This window comes from Phoca vitulina, unplaced genomic scaffold (genome assembly GCF_004348235.1).
Source record: "Phoca vitulina isolate PV1807 unplaced genomic scaffold, GSC_HSeal_1.0 scaffold20, whole genome shotgun sequence".
NCBI lineage: Eukaryota > Metazoa > Chordata > Mammalia > Carnivora > Phocidae > Phoca > Phoca vitulina.
This window is the reverse complement of record NW_022589723.1, coordinates 10,318,821-10,342,147: the sequence shown is the minus strand read 5'-3', so window position 1 is coordinate 10,342,147 and position 23,327 is coordinate 10,318,821. Positions and strand designations below refer to the sequence as shown.

Genomic DNA, 23,327 nt, shown 5'->3' with positions numbered 1-23,327 from the left:
AGACTCCGCCCCGAGACTCCGCCCCCGCCAGGCCCAGGCCCCGCCCCCGCCCCCGCCCCCGGCGCGCCGGGATTCGGCTAACCCGACCACCGGTGAGAAGCCGCGCCTTCTCCCGCCGGCCCCACTCGCTGGCATCCTAGAGTTAACAAATGATTGTATTTATTGACGAGTTCATACATCAATACAAACGGACGAGTTAAAAACAGCCCCTGCCCCGTGAGACCTGGGGAAGAGGGAAGCGCCACGGCCTGGACAAAGTATAAAAGTTATAAATAAGGGGGGGGGTCAAAACTGGGTCAGGGCAAATCTGGTCGGGGGTCGGCAATTGCCGGTGGCCTCAGACATGCAGAAGGGGACGGGCGCCGGCCGACCACAAGACCCCCTCTCCCACCCCACGCTCGGCTGGGGATAGGGAAAGGGCGGCCACCTTCTTACAAACCTTAGCGGGAGTGCAGCTCCCTCCTCTGAGGGGCTGGCTGGCTGAGGATCGAAAGGAACCCAGGCCAGAGGGCCAGGCCTGAGCCTGTTTGGTCTGGGCTGTGGCTAGTGTCCCGGGACGGGGAATGGAGTAGACTTCTAACCCTCACAAAGGGCAGCTGCAGCCCTGCCGGGGTCCACCCTCAGCTGCAGTTCTTTGCAGTTTGGCCATGCAGGTGGTGGTAGTACAGAAGAGTGGGGGTGAAATAGGCTTCATCTGTTCTGGTGTATTCCAGCTGATGCAAACAAGAGCTGAGCACTCTACGCAAACCAATTTCTTTCTAAGTTTCTGCCTATAGAACCAGTAGGACCCCATGGCCTGTCCGTGGGACAATTGGTTTTTCTGACCTGAATCTTCAGGAAAGCTACCCTGACTTACCTGAGGCAGAGGGAAGCAGTAGGGCCCAGAGACACATGTTCTTCACCCCAACTCAACAACTGCTTCACTACTTGGTCCTACTCTACCTGCCCCGTGCCCTATATCCTTCCCCTCACTCCTAACAGCTGTCCTTCTAATTCTAATCTATCCCCTCCCCTCTACCACTTACCTGTCCCACCTACCACCTTTCCAGTGTGTCTCTTGGCCCCTTCTGCAGTCCCACGTGCCTCCCCCTCCCCTCAACTCCCAGCATCCAGAGCATCCTGGGTGCCCAGCACTGCCTTTGAGGAGGTTCCTTCTACCCAAACCAGAAACCTACGTGCCATCTCGTATTGGCTAGGTTGTGGACACCAAGAATCCAGAATTCGGGTTAGTGTGTTCCAGTCCTTTTCGTGCCCCTTGATAGTTCCACATGAGCCAGGGTGGCAAAGCAGGAGTAGCACATGAAGGGAAACCAGGCACACATCAGCCAGCCAAGTACTCTAGCAATGAACACTCAACTGTGTGTGTGTGTGTGTGTGTGTGTGTGTGTGTGTGTACTTCATCTGTGGCCAAGGTCCTTAGAAGGTGGGCTGGCGCCCTGTAAACCATGAGGGAAGTTCTAACACCAGCATCACTCAGGATGCAAGGAGAAGGTGGCCTCTGGGTCTAGCAGCCTGCTGGGGATCAAGGTTGGGAAGACAGGGAAGACCAAGGGGCTGGGAAAAGGAGGCCAGGGCTTTATGTTTGCCCAGCAGAGGGCTTTACTGTCCTGCAGCAACATCCCACAGCTGTCTCCACAAGTTCTGGCCAGGAGAGAAAGGGGGCACCGGGAGAGAGATAATGCTAGGGCTCTCTTGGAGAGGGGATGGGAGTGGAATGTGGGGGGCTCGGGCCTTGATACCAACTCAAGCCTCCTGATGGCTGGGAACGCCCTGGAGGGCTAGAGGGCTTTGCCTTTGGGAACTGCCAGGAATTGGGGAAAACAGATAACCCCTGCTCTGGCAGCCAGGGGAGTGCAGCTGGTGTGGGAGGGGAAGTGGAGGTAGAGGTGAAGCTCCGCTGTTGGCTGAAGGGCACTGATACCACATGGCCTCTCACTTCCACCCCACCGAATACCCTGTGTGTGCTCCACCCCAGGGAGCTGATCCCTGCAGTAATTTCAAATGGCTTCTAAGAAGAGAGGGCCAGCCCTTCCCAATTTCCCCCAGATGGGGCAGGCTGCCCTCCTGCTCCTACAGCACCAAGATGACAAGGATCCAAGACCTACCCTGCATGAGCCACTGAAGGGGCTGTGGAGGCAGGAGCTCCAAGAAAGTGAGGCAACAGTCAGGGAAATAAATTAATAAATACAGGGGCCCCATGAGGAAGCTGGAAAAGGTGCTTCCCCTCTGAGCACTGACCCCTGCTAGCCACTCCAAGCATCCCCACAGGTTTTGGAGAGTGGAGCAGGGGCTACAGTTTGGAATAGGGGGAGCATTCACTTGGGACAGGATTCCGGAACTAGAGTCTTCGTTCCATGCGCCGCTCCACCGCCCGAAGCAGCAGCTCTGAGTATTGCTCTAGCAGGGCCTGTGTTTGCTCAGCCCCCACGGCCCCAGGGCTCCCGCCCGGGCTGCACAGCACTGCCCCAGCCAGGGCCTCGAGCTCCTGCCGCACTGAAGAGAAGGTGTTTCTGAGGAGCTGGGCGATGCGACTCTGCTCCGCTGAGGGCGTCTTGCAGCCAGCCACCTGCAGCGAGAGCCGGGAAGTGAGTCGGAGGAAGAGTGGAGGAACCTCCTGTCAGTGGATCTGCGAAGGGGAGGGACCCCACCTGGGTCTAGCCTGCCCCCAGAGAAGGCCCTCCTGGACCGTCCCCATGTCTAGGGTGGCCAAATAGTTTTTGAATATGACAAGGGCTACTATTAATAATTACACTGGGACAACAGGCATAAACTGGGATGGTCCTAGGACAAACCAGGTCCTAGGCAAACTAGGACATATGGTCGCTCCACCCCTACCCCTCCAGTCTGAGGAAGTCTCCAGAGATGACCAGTAGGTGCTCGGTTCAAGAGGCCTGGCCTCTAACTCCCTCACCTACTCTGCCCCAGATGTTCTTGCTTGCTCCACCCACCCGTCAGTGGAAGAGCCTTATGGCTGTTCTGGATACTCAGCCGTCTCCCCCACGGTGGGTGCCCAACACGTACCAAGTGGTAGAGCCGCACAGCCTGGCGCACACTGCCCTGGAGCTCTGCCACAAGCTGTTCGCACTCCTCCAGGCTCACTGCTGGTTCTGGGAGGGACACATACAACTCAGGAAGGCCCAGCAAAGCTGCCCTTTCAGGCCTCCCCACCCAGGGGCCCCTGAGAGCAGGAGAGGCCTACCCACAGGGTCACACCCCCTTTGCTTGCCCTCTCCTTGCCTTCTTCCTTCCCAACACCACCCCCAACACCACACAGAAAACAAGGTCCTGAGGGGAGGGCCAGCTCCAGCCCAAGAAGCCAGAGGCAGTGAGGGGGTAAGTGGGTCACAAGGAGATTGTGAAGATTGGCAGGAGTGTCTCACCATCAGGGGTGTGACTTATGGACCAAGACGGGAACAGACAGGACGAAAACGCCAGAGGCTGGATGCACAGAAATGGGATGGAGCCAGAGTGCAGACAACAGAGACAGGAGAAAGAGGATGGGGCAGGAGATGAGAGCTGGGGAGCTGTGCACACCTGAGTCCTGGCTCAGGGCTGCCCCTGGCCTGATGCATTCCATGGGGCTGGGAGTCTTCTCGGGGGACAGGGGCTGCAAGTTCTCAGGGCCTCGGAGGAGGCTGCTGACCGGCAGTTGCTGGGCACAGGGGCTGCTGGGCCCAGGCTGAGCCTGGCACTCTGTCCTAGGCTTGGGAGGGGCACCCTCCCCCAAACAGGCCCGCCTCTCAGATGTACTGTGAGCCTTTCCTAGGCCCACTGGGGAGCCAGGCTGTTCTGCCTCACCAGGGGCCCTGCCCTTGGTAACAGGTGAGAATGTGGCCAGGGTAGGACGATCGGGCAGTGGCTTTGGGATGTCCAGAACCAGGTGAGCCCGGCTGGGCAGGGCTAGCTTGCTGAGCGGTGAGACCCGAATGGGAGCAGGAGCCTGAGGTTCGGCCGCCAGGCCCAAATTCTCCCCAACAGAGATGCTGCGGGAAATCTTGGCCATGGAACTGGTGGTGGGGTTCTGGTAGGACTGAGGCCGAGACAGACGGCGATCAGCGTGTGGCAGGGAGCGCAGGCCCTCCTGGGCCTCCATCTCCCGTAAGAGCAATGGGCCTGGTGGAGGGGCCTCATCTGCCGAGAAGACAGAGAGACACAGGTCAGGTGGTGAGGAAGGCTTCCCAGGCACTAGCTCCCTAGAAGTTGCGGTGCCCTGCCCATACCCACTAAGGGACACCCAGTGGCAAGCACTGTGACACGTCAGGGCTAAATCAGGCCCTCCTTCCTCTAGCATGCGCATGCCCTCCATACTCCCCGCACCCTGGAGTTGAGCCCACCAGGCTCCTCACCCTGCGGCACCAGACTCTGCACAGACTGGGCTTTCTGGAGTCCACCTAAGGTGCTGGCTGCAGCCACTCTCTTGGGAGCCCAGCTGCTGTCAGGGTTGAGACGGCGTCGTGGCAAAAGCACAGGGACTGCCTGCTGGGGGCCAGCATTGCCAGGGGAGCGCTCTGCCTCCGGGGGTGCTCCTGGAGGACTGGCACCACTGCCTCTCGGCTGCTCACCCGAAGCCGGCCGCGTCTGGACTGGTCTCGATGTCAGCGCCAGGCTTGAGGAAGACGGAGACAGTTCCCTACAGGGAGGAAATGTGGAAGAAGGCCCAGAGAAGGCTTAGGAGTCCTCCCTGCCAAGACGGGGAGAAGCTCTCACAGAACCAGAAGCTCTGGGCGAGAAGGGCAGGCACAAAGCCAGCAGGCCGGCTGTCCCAAAACTTGGGAGTGCAGAACGCTGTTCAGCGTGGGAAGACGGCAACCTTGGAGAGAGGAGGATGGCCTGCCACCTCAAGGGCTCTTTGGGGAGCGCTGGGAAGTCAAGTGAGCCACAGCTCCTTGTAGGAGAGTGAGAGCTGCTGTGGGGGAGGTACCTGAGCGGGGGGGTCTGCACTTGCAACAGGAATCGTGAAGAGATGCTCCGAGACTCTGTCCTCTCTGGTACCCGGACTGGGCCCCCTACCAAGGTGACAGAAATCATGAATCGAAGCCAGCCCTCGCCCCAGATTCTGCCCCCCCTCCGAAGGTAACCCCAGGGCATGGCCTGCCCTTGGACCCTCCCTCTCAGCCAGGCAAGGAGGGAAGAAGGGCAGACTATAGTGACCACATACTGGCCCTCTCACCACACCTGGAGCAGCCCCATTGGCCAGAGTCTCAAAGTGCTGTTTTAGAAACTGCTCCTGGTCTGGGGTATGGGGACTGCCTTCCTGCAGCCCATAGGCACCAGTGCCTCCCTCTTCTTCCTCCTCTTCCTCATCACCCTCGGCTGGCTCTTCAAGGTCTGAGGAAATGCCATCCACACTCAGGGGCTCCGTGCTCTCAGAGTCTGGATGTGGGGAGGGGAGAGAAGCATCATGCTGCACCCACCCATCGCCAGAGCCTCCACTCCCACCTCAGTCCACTGACCTCCCTCAAAGCCGCAGCCTCACCTTCGTTGGGGTGCTCAGGGCTGGAAAGGCGGCTGCTACTATAATCCACAGAGCACGCACTGTCAGGACTGTGCTTCTCGGAGCCCCTGCTGCCTGGATACACTCTTCCCAGGGCCCCTCGGGCTGGAGCCTGCACCTGGAACTCACTTCCAGGAAGGCCAGCAGGGGAAAGAAGAGGCAGTTAGTAGGGGTGAGCAGCCCTACCACGACACCTGGCTTCCTTCTCCCCGACCTGTGAGTGGGACTGGGGATGAAGCAGGGACAAAGTGGCGGGCAAGCCCTGAGGAATCTGGGCCAGCCCTCCCCTAACTAAAGAACACTCAGGGAAGGGAAGCCTGGGAAAGGAAGACTGCATGGCCCCTGAGGTCTGGTGAGGGAAGGACCCTTGCCTGGTATCCAGGATGGGGCTGTCACTCGGCTCCGGGTAGACAATACCATCTTCGATGGGTGCAGGCTCCAGATCTTGGGCAAAGACCCCTTCCTCTTGGGACAACAATCGAATAATGTGGGGACAGGAACAGGGTTGGGAAGCCTGAGGCCGAGGGGGCTTTTCGTTCTGGGAACACACAAAGGGGCGTTACTGAGGTTGTTGATGTGAGAGAGGGTCTGGGAAAAGAGGTGGAGGTAGGCAAGGATCTGGTGTGCATCAGTTCTGGGGGAAGCTGAATATTCCAACTCTGAGGAGAACTCCAGTTAAGGTTCTTGAGTTTCTGGAATAATGATATTCTGTCATACTCCAGGCTGCCAATCTCCAGCCACCACTTAATACCATGAGCCCTTTAAGAAACCTGGCCCAGGACAAAGGGTACCACCCCAATCAGCAGACCATACAGCTTAGCCCAGCTTGAACCTTTGCAATCCAGGTTACCCATGTGCCACAGGGGCAGAGCAAGCACAGCTGGCCAAGTCCTCAGGCCCCAGCTGTCGGCACACGGCTGGCTACGGCTGCTTGGAGATCTCTAGGTTGCTGGGAGAAAGCTGGCTCACCTGGCTAGCATGTGAGGTCTCAGGGGCCTGCTGACCATGCTTCCCAGGGCAAGATGGGGTCATGGCCAGCAAGTCTTGGCTAGCACCTCGAGGGCCTGGGACCAGTGTCTCTAGCTGCCGCAGGTCCAGCATGGAGCGGACACTCAGCTCCACACCTGGCTGGGCCCAGCGGCCCCTTCTTCTGGGTCCTTGGTTGGCTGCAGGGGCTGGGGCCAGGAACTCCACCGTCTCCTGTGCCTGGTGTGAGGCAGGGGTTGGGGAGGGGGTCACAACCACTATACAACAGTATTAGCAAACACTCACATAGCACTTACTGTGTGCCATCCACTTTACATACAGGTGTTCACTCACTCAATCCCCACAACAACCTTATGAAGTAGGTATTATTATTATCCCCATTTTTACATATGGGAAAACTGAAGCACAGTGGGCTTAAGTAACTTACCTAGCCCCACGGACAGTAAGTGGCCTGCCTGCAGGTTACAACTCAAGTAGTCTGGCTCCTGAGTTCACGCTCTTAGCTTCACTCTACATCTTGTCTTAGACCTTCTAGTCTCAGCCTTCTAGTCTCAGCCTGGGCACCTTGGAGCTGGTGATCTCTAAAAAGTCCCTTACTCTGAGGTTAGCCCCAAGTCCATTCAGAGCACCAAGGACAAATAGTCCAGCCTTGAGCCCCTGGGCTGGTCAGAAGGCACGAGAGGCACCACGCCACCATCATTCCATGGAGCTGCCACTGACAATGAAGCCAGTCTTGATGTGGCACGAGCGAGGGCGGGGCTGCTGTCGGGCTTGCTCAGAAAGCCTTGACCCTGCTTCTGGCTGCCCTGAAGTAGCCGCCCAGTTACCGGTCCTCTCACGGCCCCGTCCCTCTAAATAACTGCTCTGGAAGTTCTGGCCTTACCTCCTAACCCGGAGTCTTTAGAACTACAGTTTCTCCAGGTGCCTACTCTTTGAACCTTTGATGTTCTTGAACTTCAGTTCTTTTTTTTTTCTTAAATTTTATTTGTTATTGTTCATTTATTTGGAGAGAGCTTGCACACAGGCACATGGACACAAGGGGGGTGCAGTGGGGGAGGGAGAGGGACAAGCAAACTCTCCTCTGAGCATGGAGCCCTAAGTGGGGCCCAACGCCGGGGCCCTCAGGGCTCGATCCCACGACACTGAGATCATGACCTAAGCTGAAACCAAGAGTCGGACGCTTAACCGACTGAGCCACCCAGGCACACCTTGAACTTCAGCTCTGTTTGGCTCAGACACCCCTTGTCTACTCCCCACCTCAACCTGTTCTTTGTTCACACTTACCCCCAGGCCCCCAGGCAGCTGAACTAGTGGAGCGCTTCTTCTAGTGGTGACTAGACCTTGCAGGCCACCCCACCTGGCCTGCAGGAGGGAGACCCCTGGGCTTCATCATCCCTAACCTGGGACCAGCCAAGCTGTTCAAACTCTCCCACAAGGCCCTGCCTTGGACACAAGGGGTGCAGCACGTGGGCAGGCCCAGAGAGCCCTGCTTCCACCTTCCTCCACTCCTTGTAACCTCGGAAGGCCATTTTTAATGATGGTGACTCACCCGACTCATCTCCCAGTGGGACAGGCTTCGGGGCAGGCCTGGGCCAGGCACTGAGGCTAGACAAGAGACAGGCAGTCAGAGACAGTGTCTCCTGCCCACCCACCCAGCTCCCTGACCCCGCACCAGCCCATACCCTTGTGTGGCCATAGAGATGCTCTGGCTTCCTCGGCTCACCCTGTTCTCACCCCCTGTCCCAGAAAGGGCATATCTAGCCACTGTGCCAACTGGTGCCTGTCTGGCCCTGCTCCAGACTTCCACACACCTGGCTCCTTCTTGGTACCCTTGGCAAGGATGGGCAGAGCTGGAAGTTCTTCCTCTTCAGTGCCCTCATCTTCTCCCTCCTTGTCACTGTCTGATGACAGAGCTGGTCCAGGAGACAGCATCGATGGGGCCTCGTGCCTGAGTCCAAGACAAGGAAGGTCATGGGAAGAGGAGATTCAATGCAGGAAGAGGCCAAACTTCATGGGTCTTCAGGTAAGAAACAGGTGTTGGGGGATCCAGGAGGTATAGGTGAATGGCAGGTGCAGAGCAAAAAGGAGGAGCACTGAGACAGCGAGCAGTCTGGATGCCCACCTACCGCTAGCCCGTATCCAGACTCTTTTCTCACCGGTTGGGTCCTGCAGCCCTCTGGGGAGAAGACGATCCTTGCTGCTTGCCCCCTCGCTGACGCTGGCGCAGCTCAGCCAGACGCTGCCTCATGCTGATAGTCATCTCAGAGCTCAGGCGCCATACAAATATACAGCTGGGTACAGCCACAGAGTTGGGTGAGGGAGAGGTAAGGTAGGACTCTGGGGTGGAACCCCACTAGTTCCCCTTCTCCATGGGCTGGCAAGAAGACCAGAGCCACCCTCTAGTGACACGTCAGGCCCTAGAAATACCCCTGCTTAGCCCTATTTCCCAGAGATATCACTGATGTGAAGAGAGAGGAGGGGGCAGGGTGTGTGTGTCACAGAGGAAAAATCTGTGTCTCAGGGAAGCTGGCTTCTGCTCACCTGTCCCCTGACACTGAGATGAGATGTTTGCAGTCATTACTAAACTTCATGCCAGTGACAATCTCTGCGAGGAAGAAAGCACACAACCTATGAACCACCCTGAAGTCCCAACCAAGCTTCTGTCCCAACAGTGGAGGTGGATGTTGGTCGGAAGGGAGGGGCAGGCAGCTCTGCTAGGTCCCAAGAAACTAAAGGAAGAAAGAGCAAAGTTCCAGCAGTACAGTACTGGGGCAACACTCACCTGAGTGGCCAAACATGGTGGCCACGCACTCGCCTGAGGAGAAGTCAAAAATGGAGAGGTTCTTGTCAGAACAGCTGGTGGCTATGTAGATCCCTGAGGGGTCTGTCTGCACCTGAGGAGTGGACACATAGCTGGCAGAGGACAAGGGAAGCACCAGTCCCTTTCCACCTAGTACCCCAGTGCTCCCTTTCTCTGGCCCAGGGCCCATCCTCCTGGGCCCTTACCTTAATCAGAGTGCCATCCTCACCCTGTGACCCTTTAAACAGCTTCTTCTGCTTCCCACTGCTGATGTTAAAGATCCTGTGAAGAAACATGCTCTTGTTCACGTGAGGAGGCCGTGATCAAGCACAGCTGGGTGGCAGAGACCCCAGCGTTCAGTCCCAACCCTGTTCTCTCTGGGAGCCACTCCCCAACACCAAAGGGGCTACCGCCTCTTGGGTACGGCAAAGTGCTCATTCTATAGGCTCAAGGGGGGCCACAAAGTCCTGGACAAAAAGACAAAAGTGGGGAGAGAGCTGCCAAGAGCTGACCCCCTCGGGCTTGAAGGAATGTGGTCATACGGTTTGAGAAGGGGATGCCCACCGAATATTTCGGTCCTGGCAGCCAATAGCCGTGTACTTCCAGCTGGGCTCCACATCCATGTCATAGAGGGTCGTCTTCCGTACCACGTGGTGTGTCCGTGTAAACTGGACTCCATCTCCAGACTGCAGGGGTAGAGTATGTGGCTCCACCAGGCCCAGAAAACCCTGCTTTCACCTCCCTTCACCTCTTACAACCTCAGCTGGGGGAACGGTAGAAACCCACACCCCCCAACCCCTGCCCCATTCAGGGAAGCCCCATACCCTCACCTTCTGTGCAGTGCGGAAGTAAATGCTCTTGTCTGCTCCACAGCTGATCATGCGGACTTGCCCATCGCTGGCTATGGAAGAGGGGGGCCTAGCTATTCCCACTGCTCTCACCACAAGTGGCCAGTCCCTCCTCTACTACCCCACTACTGAGCTCTCTACGTGACCCAGACAACCAATTAAATCAGGTCGCTTCCCTCCAAACCTAAGCTTGCCATTCTCTCTATCCTCAGCCAACCTGGTTGGCTCAGGGTCCCCTAGACAGAGAGTCTACATTCTACCTGCCTTCCCATCTGGCCCCAGGCCTCCCAGCTGCTGTCCAACACACCCCTGTGACTGGCACACCCTTCTCATGGAGGCAGGAGGCTGGTGACAGTCGGGGTGGGGGTGGAGGATGTTGCTGGTAGATGGCAAGATGTGTCTCAATTGCCCTGCCCCCACCTGCAAACTTGACGGCAGTGATGGAGGATGAGTGCTCGTCCAACGTCTGCTGCAGGCTGTACTCCCGGCCAGCATCTAACACATGGATGAGCCGGTCCCGGCTCGCTGATGCCAGCAGCTTCAGACCTGGCGTTCAAAGAACTCCATCAGCCCATGAGTGCCCAGAGCAGGCCCCCATCTGGGCCCGGCAAAAGGCCCGCAGGAACCGAGTCCCATAACCCTAAGCCAAGTGAACCACAGAGCAGGAATGGAGCTGTCCTCCGCTAAACCTGCGAAGACACCAAATGCTTCAAATGGCGTTCGGTCCCACACCCCAGGGAGCCAGGATAGATGCAAGTGGCACTAGCAGGACTGGGGGAGCCCTGGGCCACTCCGGGCCAGATACCAGGCATCCTTCTTACCCGTGTCCGGCTTAGAGTACTCCAAGCAGAGAATCTCTGAGTCATGGGCCTCCACCTTCAGCATCTCACTCAGGGACTGCAGCTCGTGCACCCTGCAAAGATGAGGAGAGGGAGGACGTCACTGCCAGGCTATGGGAGGAGAGACTCACCCTCCGTTCTCTGCTATATCTTCCCCCCAGGCCTGTTTTTAAAATTAAATTTTTATTTATTTTTGAACTTTTAGGCTTAGAGAAAAGTGGCGATGAGTACAGGGATTTTCCATGTTAACACTTCAAATACCAGAATCGGGAAATTTACGTTGGTACTATACTACTAATTCAAGATTTTAGTTTAATTCCACCAGTTTTTCCACAATATCTTTTTTCTGGATCCAGGATCCTATCAAGAGTCCAAATTGCACTTAGTTGTTATTACTCCTTAGTCTCCTGTAGTTGGTGACAGTTCTTCAGTCTTTCCTTATCTTTCATGACCTTGATGCTTTTGAGGAGTACTGAGCACTCTCCAATACTCTTTAGAAGAGTATTGATTACTCTGTCCTCTGTACCTCAGTTTGAGTCTGCCTGCCTTTTTCCCATGACTGGACTGAGTTAATCCATTTTTGGCAAGAATACCACAGAAACCATGCTATGTGGCTTCTTAGTGCATCATATTACAGGCTTCACGATGCTGATATGAGGCTGTTAAGCTTAATCACTTGGTTAGGATGGTTTCTGCTGGGTTTCTTCATTGTAAGGTTATTATCTTTCCCCTTGTATATAGACATCTTGTTCCCCAATCTTTTTGAGCCCATTTTCTCAAGCTCTGTCCTTCGGGACCTAACTCCCCCAGCCTGCGCTGTGGGAGGCAGTCGGTACCACCCCAGGCCTGGCATTACCTAAGCGTGCCTACACGGTCCCCAGAAGCTAGATGCTGTCCGTTGGGGCTGATACACACAGAGCGGATGCCCACACGGGGATCCATCAGGGACCCATCGGCTTTGTCTCCTCCGGGCAGCTCTGTGTCCAGCAGGGCCTGAGTGTTCCCATCCACATAGATGATCTTAATGAGGTCCTAATGGAGCAGGTCAGGAGAGGAGGTGGATAAGGCAGGCCTAACCCAGTACAGCTGCAAGGGGAGAGGAATGCTGGACAAGATAAACCCCTGGCTCAAGGAGCCCGGCCAAATCAGAGCTGAAAGATCAAAATCTGGGGACCCGGTTCCTGAGAGGGAGGCGTGAAGGCTGGGGGGGAGGGGAGGACTAAGCATGGAGGGGGTGCCCTATGACCTCAGGGCTCACATTGCTGAGGATGTTTCGGTGCAGTGTGGAGCCATGCACCCCGGAGCTCTCCGTGTTCCACAGGCGGATGGTATTGTCTGAGGAACAGGTGATAAAGGAACTTGGGGGCAGGCAGGCCTGGTTACTGTCCTTCACTTCAGGGTAGACCTGAGGGGCAGAGGGAACAAAGTCAGATCTCTAGTTAGGGGGCAGTCCTTTCCCTGCCCAAGGAGATAGAAGGGAATGAGATTAAAGAGAGATTGCTGGCCGGGACTTAGCCCAGAGTTTGTCACATAGTAAGCAAGCCATAACTATTAGATACTCTCTATAATCGCTATGGGCAAACACCTTAACCAAGCTCCTATTATGTTCCAGGCATTCTTCCATGTCTCCCACTTATATCGTTTCATTTAATTCTTAGGACAACTAGATAAATCGGGTGCATCAATTTACAGTTCAGGAAACTGAGGTTGAGTCAAGTTCAGTAACTTGTCCAAGATCACCCAGCCCAGGATGAGGCAAAGCTAAGGACAGACAGGGGCACAACGGAAGAAGCCTGAGATATATAAGCTCTAAATTCAAGCTCAATCCTCGGGACCCATCTGAAGATATGTGGATACACAGGGATGCTGCTGGAGAAACAAGAAGGCAGCAGGAATATAACTTTATACTCAGGGATTCCCACTTCCCGCCTCACAAGGGTACCCCAGCAAACCTGGCCAGTCCAAGGCCAGCCCAGCCCACATACCTCCACACTCCAGACGCAGGAGGAATGATACAGAGCCGAGTACACCTTGCCCACTTTCTTGGGGTCCCTCACATCCCAAACATAAATGCTGTGGTCGTTGTATACACAAGACAGCCACTGATTCGTAGGATCAAAGGTCAAGGCAATGGTGTCTGGATACTTGGCATTGGCCCCTCCAGAGAAGAGGCGACTGTGGGGAAGAGGACAGGGTAAAAAGTGAGTGGAGAGCTGATAAAATGAAGGATTAAAAAGAATGAAAACAGAAGCCAAACCACAAAGGAAGAAGCGGAACGAGCATGGGGAACCCTCTCCAGACCTGCAGGGGGTAGCTGCTTGAGAAAGGAAAAAGCAGCGTCTGACAGCTGTCAGCCGGAGCTGACCCAGCACCGGTTGTCAGACCATCAAGTTCTCATGAGGAACACAACCAATGTCACGGTACGCCACAGTCAGACAAGGGAACTCTGTGGCCGTGACAGAGGGAAACAAAAACAAGACCCCTCTATAACCGTGTCTGAGAGCACAGATGAACGCACAGCACTGTGCCAACCACAAACGTGACCAAACGTTTCCAGTCCCATCTGTGGTGACTGACCACTGCTTTACCAATTACAGTGTTAGCCCCATACCTTCCCTTCCACCTTGTAGATAAAAATTATGAAGATGTCCCACTGGGCAACTACCCCTACTTCCTGACAGCATCTAACTGGAGCAAAACTTCAATCCCTTGAACCATCCCTAAAATCATCCACTACAAGCCCAAATCTTACACTAAGCCCTGCCTAACCCCCCTCCTGAGACACTCCCTGCTTTCCCATGGTGTGCGGTCTCCTTGGTGGCAACCAGTACTGATAAACCCAAATCTGTAGCTCTACAGAGGTGTTTCCTGGCCTTCATTGGGGCAGATACACTCTTCACTTTGTTCCCTGAAGCACAGCCAGGGAAGGCTGGGTGCAGAGGGAGGCTCTGGGTGGAGGCAGGGGGCCCAAAGAGCTCACCTGGCCTCAGTGACACTGGCAATGTCTGTCCCCAGGGCATGGGGCCTGGGCAGTGTGCTGAGGAAGTGCAGGTTAGAAGGGTTGAAGAGGCGCACGGTGCCATCGGCACAGCCACAGAAGATGTAGTCTTGGCTCACAGAGATGCAGTGGGCCACAGTGGTCTGCAGGCAGAGGGGCTTGGGTCAGCAAGGGTCCCCTGCCCAACCCCTCCTCAACAGTCGCCTGCCAAGAGGAGATCCCAGCCAAGGCAGAGGCGAGGGGAAAGCTGCCCAGCTGCTCTGGCCTGAGCCCCTCAGCTGTTATCTGGAGATGCCCCTCCCTCCAGCAGCAGGTGGCCAGAGGGCCCACAGCCACGTGCAATTGGGGGATGGGAGCCGGGGACCCTTCTAAGGCACAAGAGGTTTTGACCAAGAGGACAAAGTAGGAAAAGCCCAGCAGAGAGAAAGAAACAGCATGAGAAAGACAGGAGGGTCTAGGCACCACTTACTGTGAAGCTGTCTGTATTCTGAGCACAAGAGGGAAGCAGGGGAAAGAAAGGTGGAAAGAGAAAGCAGAGAGGAGGGAGTTACACAGATCTCCGTGGGCTGGAACGAGGCCAAGCTGTGGCTCCCCAGGCTCCTCTCTCCTGCACGCATGAGGGCCTAGCCCCTGCCACAGAGCCAGAGGCAGCAGATCTCCCCTGAGCTGACACATGGGCGGCCAGCCCCTACCCATGGGGACAGAGGTGCTTACTCTCAGCTCCACCCACTTATCCAGAAGCCTCCTGTCGCTGAACTCGCACAGCAGCCCTGAGGACGTGATGCAGAAGGTGCTGTCGGCCTTCTTCCCTCGGCCACAGGCCACGTCAGTGAACAGGTTGTTGCGCAGCTCTCCCAGCAGCCCCGAGCGGCCCAGCAGAGGCACAGTGGTGTTCACCTGTGGAGATGCACCGCTCCTGTCACCCATCCCCCACCCCCCCCCCCCCCCCACCCCGGAGCCTGCCCCTGCAAACGAGGCCCTACGGGGAGGGAGGAGAAGCAGCAAGGCCCCCCTCGCTCTCTGAGACTCCTCCTCGGCCCAGACAGCATCCGGATCACCCGGAACTTCTGTACGGCTGCTGAGTGAGCAAAGGGCGGCCCAAGTGGAACGGGGTCTCCTAGGGAGGGCTGAGCAGGCTCTGACCCCGGGGCCACTTCCAGCCGCAGCCGCTCACCTTTGAGGTCTTACTGTCATCGAGGTACCAGAATTTGATGTGCCGATTGCCTGCAGTGACGAAGTAGCTGCAATCTTCAGAGAAGGACACCGCTGTCACCCGACTGGACACCTTATTGGAGGCCACCACAATGTTTTTCTGGAGGGAAAGCCAAAGGAAGAATCAAAATTCTGCCCCTTGGGGCTAGGAAGAAAGAGGCTCAGAGGATGGAGGAGGGGTTGGATAGGACTTGTACTTTAACAAATGTTCCTTTCCAAGATTTTTTGGTCAGAAAAAGAAGGGAGAGAGAAGAATTTCTTTCTAGAGGAGTCGAAGAGATTCATTTCCGCTGGAGGCCCTCAAAGGCATAAAGCTAGCCCCTTTCTACCAACACATGTAGCTACACAGTTACTTTTTTCTGCTTCAGGCTATCTTCTAGCATGAGACTGAGATCAGCAGAGTGGAGGGAAGGGGCTCAGATCAGCAGTCTCCGGGCTCCCCAACTGGCCCGTGAACCCCCCATGAGGCTGTCAGGCCAGCCCACCCAGTCCACTCACCTTCCAGGCCCAGACGTTGACGATCATGTCATGCTGGTAGCCCACGGAGACAATGTACTTGGCGCTTGGGGAGAAGGCCACGCAAGCCACACCATACTTATGCTCCTGCAGCTCCGCCACCTGGCTATGCTCAGCCACGTCCCACACGCGCACGGCAGGCATGTGCCCACTCTGCAGGGAAGCAAGAACTGGAAGTGCGGGCAGAGGCATACAGCCTCCCCGAGCCTTTCAGAGTGGGGGCCCTTACCTCCCCAGCTACTACATACAATCTCTCCAATGACCCTTGGCCAAGAGTCAGGAGCAGAGTGCTATACGGGGCAAAGGTTAAAAACAAAAACAAACAAACAAAAATATCTCAGGACGACAATGATTATCCGGGAGAAAATGGCCCCAGATTTTGTTCAGTATGTCTGTGTCACTCCTTGAGTGAGTCTGATGGGCCTCCAGGGTTGAGAACCACGACCACTCAGGCCTATTTCTGCCCCTCCGCCTCCATCAGCCTGAGAAGACAGAGGCGTTCCTCATGTGCCCAGCAGGGGGCCTCCGGGGACCAGGAACATTTTAAGGCAGTGGTTTTTCACAGCCTGCCTCCCAGCCAGCAGAATGAGCATGTGGGAACCTTTAAGAAATGCCAGTTTCGGAGTCCCATCTCACACCTACAGAATCAGAAACCCTGGGGGCGGGCCTGACAATGTCTACTTCACCAAGCAATCCAGGTGATTCCGGTGCTCACGGAAGCTTAAGAACCACTATTTTCAGGTAGAGCAAAAACTAGGATTTAGCATCTGTCCAGGGAACCAAAGTGGCAGCAGCCCTAAGGAGGCCTAAGATTGTAGCCCTCTGCTGAGGCCAGGCCTCCCACCCTCCTCGGAGGACTGCAGCTCACTTTCCTCACTCACCTCTCCAGTGACCAAGTACTTGCCATCAGGGGAGAAGGCGAGGGCCGTGATGGTTTTCCTGCAGGACGAGGCAGGCTCAGAGGGGCACTGACAGCCTGGCCTAAGCCCAGCTCCCTCAGAGTCCCCTCAAAAGGCAAGATCAGCAGACACCAACCTACATGTGGCCCAACCAGGCCCCAGTCTGCAGAGCCACAAAGCCCCCAGACAGTGCCTTTCTCCCAGCTCCCAGGAAAAGGAGGTGCTCCCTCAGTGCCCAGACCCATTTACCTGGAACTGTTGAGGATGTGGTGCTGTTTGTGTTTCCGGGGATTGAACAGCACGACCACACACCTGGGGAGACAAGTAAGACAACAGACTTAGCACCAAACCACGGCTCCCCCACAAGCACCCAGGCCACCTGGGAATTCCGATCACTCAGCACAGGGACCTGCACAGAGCAAGTTCAGAGGGGCTCTGCTTGCCACCGAGGGCAACTGACTGCTTTCTGGCAACCTACTCTTCTTGCTTCCCTTCCCCACCCACCAGGGCCTATCTCTGCAGCCCCTTGAGGACGAAGGCTCCCTGGAAGCCTATCCCACCAGGTCCCTAAGCACCAGCACCATCTCTGGTCATACCCACAAAGGGCAGCGAGGACGCAGGCCTCCCCACAGCCCTTGCACAGAGCCCAGGAAGGGGTGCAGGAGGGAAGAGTCCATGTGATTTGAGCAAAGCAGGCCACAGGTGTACAGCCAGTTCACAAGCTGGAGCCACATGTCTGACAAGCATTTGTGCTCCAAGGAGGAGTGAGGCCTCTCATGTGTGTGCCCACGTGCGTACCTGGCAGGAGCCGACCCCACACCCTCTGTGTCAGATGAGAAGTGGGTAGGAGGCAGGAGGCCTGAACTGCAGGGAGGCTCAGTAAGACTAGGAGGACGGGCAGAGAGAGCCCAAGAGGGCCTGGGGAGGCCTGTTCAGTGCCTTGGAACTCCTGGGCCCCGCCCTGAGAGTCCCTGGCCCCAAGAGAGCCCGAGAAGGGCCCTCCAGACTGCCAGAAGACAGTCAGAGACTCCGCCCGCCTGCCTGCTGTGCAGAGAAGGGTGGGAGGACCCTCTCCAACCAGGCAGCGAGGGTGGACAGGATCAGGTTTAGATTGACTTTCCAGAGGCAGTTCCAGTGAGGAGGCCAGGTGGTAGGAGTCAAGGCAGGAAGCCCAAAGCTGTAGCCAGGCAGTGTTCTCCCTTAGTCTCCGTGGCTGTCAGCAGGCCTGGGCCCGTGGCCCCTTCTGCCTCACTTCATTAGTACTGACAGGAGCAAGCGTGGGACCTGCTACGCCAGGTCAGGGGATGGGGACGGAATGAGCAGAGGGTGATAGCCCCCAGACCAGCCTTGTTTAATGGGAAACCCACTGCCGGCTAGAAGCTTGAAGCAAAGGCAAGTACAGCTGCTGGTGAGCGCTTAGCATATTGGGCTCCAAAAACCCTTTCAATATACACATTCCGCAGGTAATCTCTGGGGACCCAGGGATCTCTGAGGTACACTAGGTACGCCCAGAACGGCCGGGCTGGGCAACAAACAGCCTTGGAATTCCTGAGTCACAGCTCCTCCTCTAACCCCTCCCCAAATCCGTCCTCAGTTTCCTTTCTCCTTCTCTCTCCATCTGCTCATCTTTCTTTGTTCCCCTTTCTCATCTCCTTTCTCTCCTGACACCAGCTTCTAGTGTCCTGCTTCCCTTACACATATGACAAAAGTCAGATGGCCTTGGAAACCCTGTGCCCCATCACTCTCCCTCCCCGTTCCCGAACACACACACACACACACACACACACACACACACACCCATGCGCACTTGCCCAGCTTCTGTTAGGGGCAGTCCAGGATACAGGGAGCCTAATTCCTCCAGATAGACTCATAAAACCTTAAAGCTGGAAGGAAGGAGGGAAGGAATTAAAATGCACCGTGCTAGGTGACTTTAAAATCACCTAGTTCAACCCTCCAGAATTTTGAGATGAGGAAGCCTAGGCTCAGAAAGGTCCCAGAAAGAGCAGAGCCAGGCCTCCCAGGCCTCCTGACTTCCGGTGTGCTTTACATCAAACACACATGCATGTCTGATCTGATCGGAACACTCCCACAAGATCAGTCCTGGGGGGCTTCCAAAACCAAACTCCTTCAAGTACCCATGAAGGCCTGGGTGGTATGACCCCTGCCCACCCTCCAGCTTCACCCTGAACCATGCTCCAACCACATTCTTTCACTCTCTTTAACCTGCCATGCTCCTTTCCAGGAACTGTTTCCCTTATCTAGAACATTCTTCTCTCCCTTTTCCAACTAGTTAATCTTTAGTCCCCTTTCAGATCTCAGGTCAAATGGCCTCAGTATATGCTCTCACAGCAAGCACAACATATCAATCTTTTGTAACATTTATCACAGCTGTAATTTTACATTTATTTTTGATGTGCCTTTCGCGAGAACAGGAACGGGGTCTGGTTCTGCTGACTGCTTTGTCTCCTGTGCCTAGCAGAGGCTGGCCCACTGCAGTTGTTCAAGAACCATTTTAATGGGAGAGTGCCTTCCCTGGTCCACTAGCTTGGTCCTGTGGGGCATCAGTAGGCCCAGCTCTCCCTACTCCATGCCCCACCTGTCTTCTATAGAAGGAGGGACTGAGGACATCTGGATCCTCAGAGGCAGTGTTGGGGCGGTAGGGATGCTGTGGGCTTCGGAGGCAGAGACCAGGGTTTGAGGCTTGTTCTGCTATGGACAGCTCTGTGACCCTGGGTAGGGCACAAGCATGTTGACTTACCTATAATAAAGGATGAACACTCAGATCTAGCTCCTAGGGCTTCTGTGAAGATTAAATGATTTTTTTCTGACACACAGTAGGAGCCAAACAAATGGCAAATCTTAATATTACTACTCCTTAAGCATGGAAAGGAAGCTGCAAGGGGGCTCCTGGCAGTGGGGAACGAGGTGCTAAGGGACTGTGTCAGGTTTTTCCTCTGAAAGAATGGAGGAAAGTCCTGTTAGGACCTCAGTAATGGTAAAAACTTCAAAGGAGGCTTTATTTTTTGTTCTGGGGAGGCAGCCAGGAAAGGAGAGCTACATTAAGCTTGAGAAAAGAAAGTATCTGCATCTTCATTTACTGAAGGGATGACAAGCTTGGAAGGGAGAAAGGAAGGGATGGGGGGAACGCGGAGTGAGAAACCACCTCAAGTGTCTAGGACAGTAGCACAGGGGCACGGAAGGAAAATTGAAGTGCCATCTCCTGGCTAAGGTAGAAAGCACCCCACAAGAGTTTCAGTGAACTCGAAACATGAAGGCTTCCAGTTCCTTTAATAACCGGTCCTCTGCTCTTCATACAGTGGGGCTCAGTAATAAGAGTTACCATTTGTCACTTTCTAGGTATAGGTAGCAGGCACTGTGCCAAGCAGCCTAGATGTCTGGTTTTAGCTAATCCTTCCAGCACCTTGTGACCCTTAGTACAATTATCCCCACTTTACAGATGGAGACCCGAGATCAGAGCAGTGAGGTAACTGGCTCAAGGCCACTCAGCTAAAGCCAAAGAGAGTCGGGGTTCCAGAAGCAGTGCTCTAAGGGCTGCGGAGTGGAGTAAGTTGAGGAAAGAAGAGAAAAGTGAAGTTGGAGATGAGAGACGTGAAACACAACTGACCTAACATGCAGGGTGCTTGACCGGGAGCCTATGAGAAGAGGGAAAGATGACTGGGGCATTTTGAGGGGAAAAGGATTTGGGCTACAGGATTTCTGGAAATCAGAACAGGACAGATGAAAACTATAGCAGTTACAGTTCCAAGTTCATAGTTTTAGATATTTAGATTTTAATACTTTTTTCAGTGTGTGAAAAAGCATACACACACACACACACACACACACACACACACACACCAGTCTGCCACCATGTTTTCTAACTGATGTTTTCTAACTTTCTTGTTATCTGGGCCGATCTGCTGAGGAGGCCCGTCTCTGCAGGCTCATCTCTCTAGCAGTGACTTCCAGGGTGAGTGGTTACAGGTTACCTAGTTTCTGATCAACTACACAAAAACCATGGCAAAGGGCTTCGGCTGAAAGCTGCTCTGACTCAAGCTGACCCCACACATACTCCAGCCGGCCACATTCCAAATCCAGGAAAAGTAGGTGATGAGGGCTCTATGATACGCTTTTGAGTTTTCCTTTAAGCCCATCATCCCAAAGCAGCCTCATGACTTTCAAAGAGCAATGCATCAGACTGCTTAAAACACTCAGTCTTGCTGGACCACAGCATCTTGTTTCCTCCTCCTGGTAAGTGCAGTTCCATGGTGGGAGGAGGAAGGAGAGCAGTGTGTGTGTGTAAAACTACAGTGTAGAGAGGGAGATGACTAGCTGTGAGGCAATCCTTCCCTTCTCTGACACCCCCCCCCCATATACACACACCCCCAGCGTAGCCTGGAAAATTCTCATGTGTGGCATGGAGGAGTTACGCAAAGGAGAGAAACGTGCAAAGGAGGGAAACACACACAGAGACAGACCTCTAAGCTGAAATTTTTACTTTTAGTTATTCAAATATGGAAACCTCCCCACATAGAGGAAGAGGAGGAAAGAAACCAACCCCTGGTCACAGCTCCACTTGTGGGGACAATAATGCAGATGCCGAGGTGAGGGCAGAACTTGGCACAGACATCCAAGGTTCCCCCTGTGCCCCGCTAGCTGAGGTCCTCCCAAGAGAAGAGAGCTCAGCGACACTGATGCGGGAGCCATGTCAGTCTTCTGTGACCCTGAGCAAGCTCCCCAGTCTACCGGGGAGCAGAGGGCGGGGTGCAGTCCGCATGTCCTTGGCCCTCCGCCTTGGCCGCCCGGGCCCTTGACGTCACCCAGGACAACAGGCAGTCATCTGCACGTGTGTCCTTGCAGTACTGCTGGCTGCAATCCACAACAAGGGCTAGGCTGGCCCAACCGGCTGAGTCCCGTAATTCAGAACCCCAGGGTGCGGGTGCAGGGAGACAGTGAGTTCTCGGTCCCCCGGGGCCTCAGCCCGGGAGTCACGTGGTGGAACGCCAGTACCAGGTGCTGGGCCCACTGCCCAGGAGCTCCTCTGAACCAGGAAGGGCCAAGCCCTCAACACACCCCTTTCCCAGACAGGTCCAGGCCTGTTGCCATCACCAAGAGCCCGGCATTCTCACAGGATCTGCCTCCTACCACTCTCCATCCTCCAGAAGGCAGGAACAAAAGAAGCGTGGGAAGAGCAATGAACACAGCAGCACATACAGGAAGCAGGACACAGAAGGTTCAAGCGGAGACCCTGTGCCTTGGATGCTCTTTCTTTCAGACCAGGTAAAAACAGAAGGTGACTCACACAGGGACAAGAGGTCCTTCAAGCCTTGCTCAAATGTCACTCTCTAGCACGATTTAACATCACAACCCCATACCGTACCCCCATTCCCTATTCCCTTTCACTGTTTATTGCTTATACTTTCTCCAAAGCACACATTTTATATTCTATAGAATTCACTTTTGGACAGGGAGGAGATCTGTCTTCACCACTAGATTGCCAGCTCTGTGTAGGTGGTATTTTTATCTGTTTTGTTTACATCCCCAGGGCCTAGAAGATAGGCACTCAATAAATATTTGTGAATGAGTGAATAAATTATTAAGTCACTAGCCACCAGATCTCAAAGCCAAGGAACCTCCCAATCAGCAGAACTGAGAACTACTAGGGCCCTAGGGCAGGTGCGCGGTTCTCCCCTACCTTAGGCTTTTAGGACTCACAGACACTTAAGGGCAGTGTGATGATGGAAGGAACGAGAAAACTGGGGCCAGGCAGACCTGTGTGCTAGCATACTGTGTGATCTTGGGCACATTCCTTAACTTCTCTGAATCTGTTTCCTCATCTGTAGAACAGGAAGAACAAAATCTACCTCACAGAATTGCTGTGGGGACTGAAGAAGACAGTGTGCAGAGTAAGCAGCATGGTGCTCCTGGCCATCTTCTTGAAGGGTACTCTGCTCCACCACTAACAAGGAAAGCGAGATCCAGGGGGTCAGCAGTTACAACAGGAGCCCCGCAGTTACAACAGGAGCCCCAACTGTGGCATCCCATACATGACTTGTTGGACACTAATGACTCATTAGGATCCTAACCCAGGTGTGGAATTATAAACCATCCCTCTGGATTCACTCCCAAAAGGGAATGAAATATAGCTTTAATTATTCTAAGAGAGAATGAGTCAAGGATGTTTCCTAAGGCATCCTCAGTTGTGGTCCTCTTTAAATGCCTGCAATCCAGGACCTTCCAAATAAGTAATCCTCTTAGGCCAGGTCACAGGACCCACTGGCATTTCTGTTTCTGGGGCATTTTACAAATCCCTCCTCAAAAACATGAGAGAAGACAGAGAATAACATGGGTACCAGTGGAGAGCTAGCAGTGCACTTCTCTCTGCCCAGACGACTCTACACACATTCCCTTCTGGGACAAGACGTGAATCTCTGTGCACTGCAAGACTTACGAGCCCTGTCAAAATGCAATGCCTGGGCCCCCGTCCTCCCACTCATTATGCTCTAGCCACCACGACAACCATTTAGCCCCCTCAAACAAGTGAACCCAATCCTCCCCTCCCTGGCACCTTTGCACTTGAGGCTTCCTCCACCTGGACCACTTTGGAGTCCAGATCCTCAAGAGTTCCTTCCTCTTGGTCATTCAGACATCAGCTGAATGTGACCTCCCCCTGCGTCTTAACGACCCAATCCTAAAGTAGCCCCCGCCCCGGCCCCGGCCCCGCCACACGCCCC

The 23,327-nt window shown here is 54.9% G+C and overlaps 1 protein-coding gene across 6 annotated transcripts in view; it reads right to left on the bottom strand.

Annotated features, from left to right (window-relative positions):
• Positions 1–172: 172 nt before the first annotated feature.
• MAPKBP1 (mitogen-activated protein kinase binding protein 1) overlaps positions 173–23,327 on the bottom strand; it is a 51,153-nt gene continuing 27,998 nt past the window's right edge. For 3 of the 6 annotated variants that reach the window (XM_032417221.1, XM_032417222.1, XM_032417220.1), the window contains 29 exons: positions 16,843–16,905; positions 16,576–16,633; positions 15,677–15,847; positions 15,141–15,278; positions 14,681–14,863; positions 14,436–14,453; positions 13,949–14,109; positions 12,954–13,143; positions 12,227–12,373; positions 11,825–12,000; positions 10,951–11,042; positions 10,550–10,675; positions 10,112–10,182; positions 9,846–9,967; positions 9,488–9,563; positions 9,264–9,375; positions 9,023–9,086; positions 8,638–8,772; positions 8,293–8,429; positions 8,031–8,086; positions 6,464–6,700; positions 5,866–6,032; positions 5,477–5,622; positions 5,176–5,373; positions 4,922–5,006; positions 4,347–4,630; positions 3,535–4,131; positions 3,022–3,107; positions 173–2,566 (listed from right to left, as the gene is read on the bottom strand). In XM_032417221.1, the coding sequence (XP_032273112.1) occupies positions 2,339–2,566; positions 3,022–3,107; positions 3,535–4,131; positions 4,347–4,630; positions 4,922–5,006; positions 5,176–5,373; positions 5,477–5,622; positions 5,866–6,032; positions 6,464–6,700; positions 8,031–8,086; positions 8,293–8,429; positions 8,638–8,772; positions 9,023–9,086; positions 9,264–9,375; positions 9,488–9,563; positions 9,846–9,967; positions 10,112–10,182; positions 10,550–10,675; positions 10,951–11,042; positions 11,825–12,000; positions 12,227–12,373; positions 12,954–13,143; positions 13,949–14,109; positions 14,436–14,453; positions 14,681–14,863; positions 15,141–15,278; positions 15,677–15,847; positions 16,576–16,633; positions 16,843–16,905 (4,324 nt within the window). In that variant the 3' untranslated portion in view covers positions 173–2,338. The remainder of the gene's footprint in view (positions 2,567–3,021; positions 3,108–3,534; positions 4,132–4,346; positions 4,631–4,921; positions 5,007–5,175; positions 5,374–5,476; positions 5,623–5,865; positions 6,033–6,463; positions 6,701–8,030; positions 8,087–8,292; positions 8,430–8,637; positions 8,773–9,022; positions 9,087–9,263; positions 9,376–9,487; positions 9,564–9,845; positions 9,968–10,111; positions 10,183–10,549; positions 10,676–10,950; positions 11,043–11,824; positions 12,001–12,226; positions 12,374–12,953; positions 13,144–13,948; positions 14,110–14,435; positions 14,454–14,680; positions 14,864–15,140; positions 15,279–15,676; positions 15,848–16,575; positions 16,634–16,842; positions 16,906–23,327) is intronic. The other 3 variants (XM_032417224.1, XM_032417223.1, XM_032417225.1) reach the window with 2 other exon arrangements.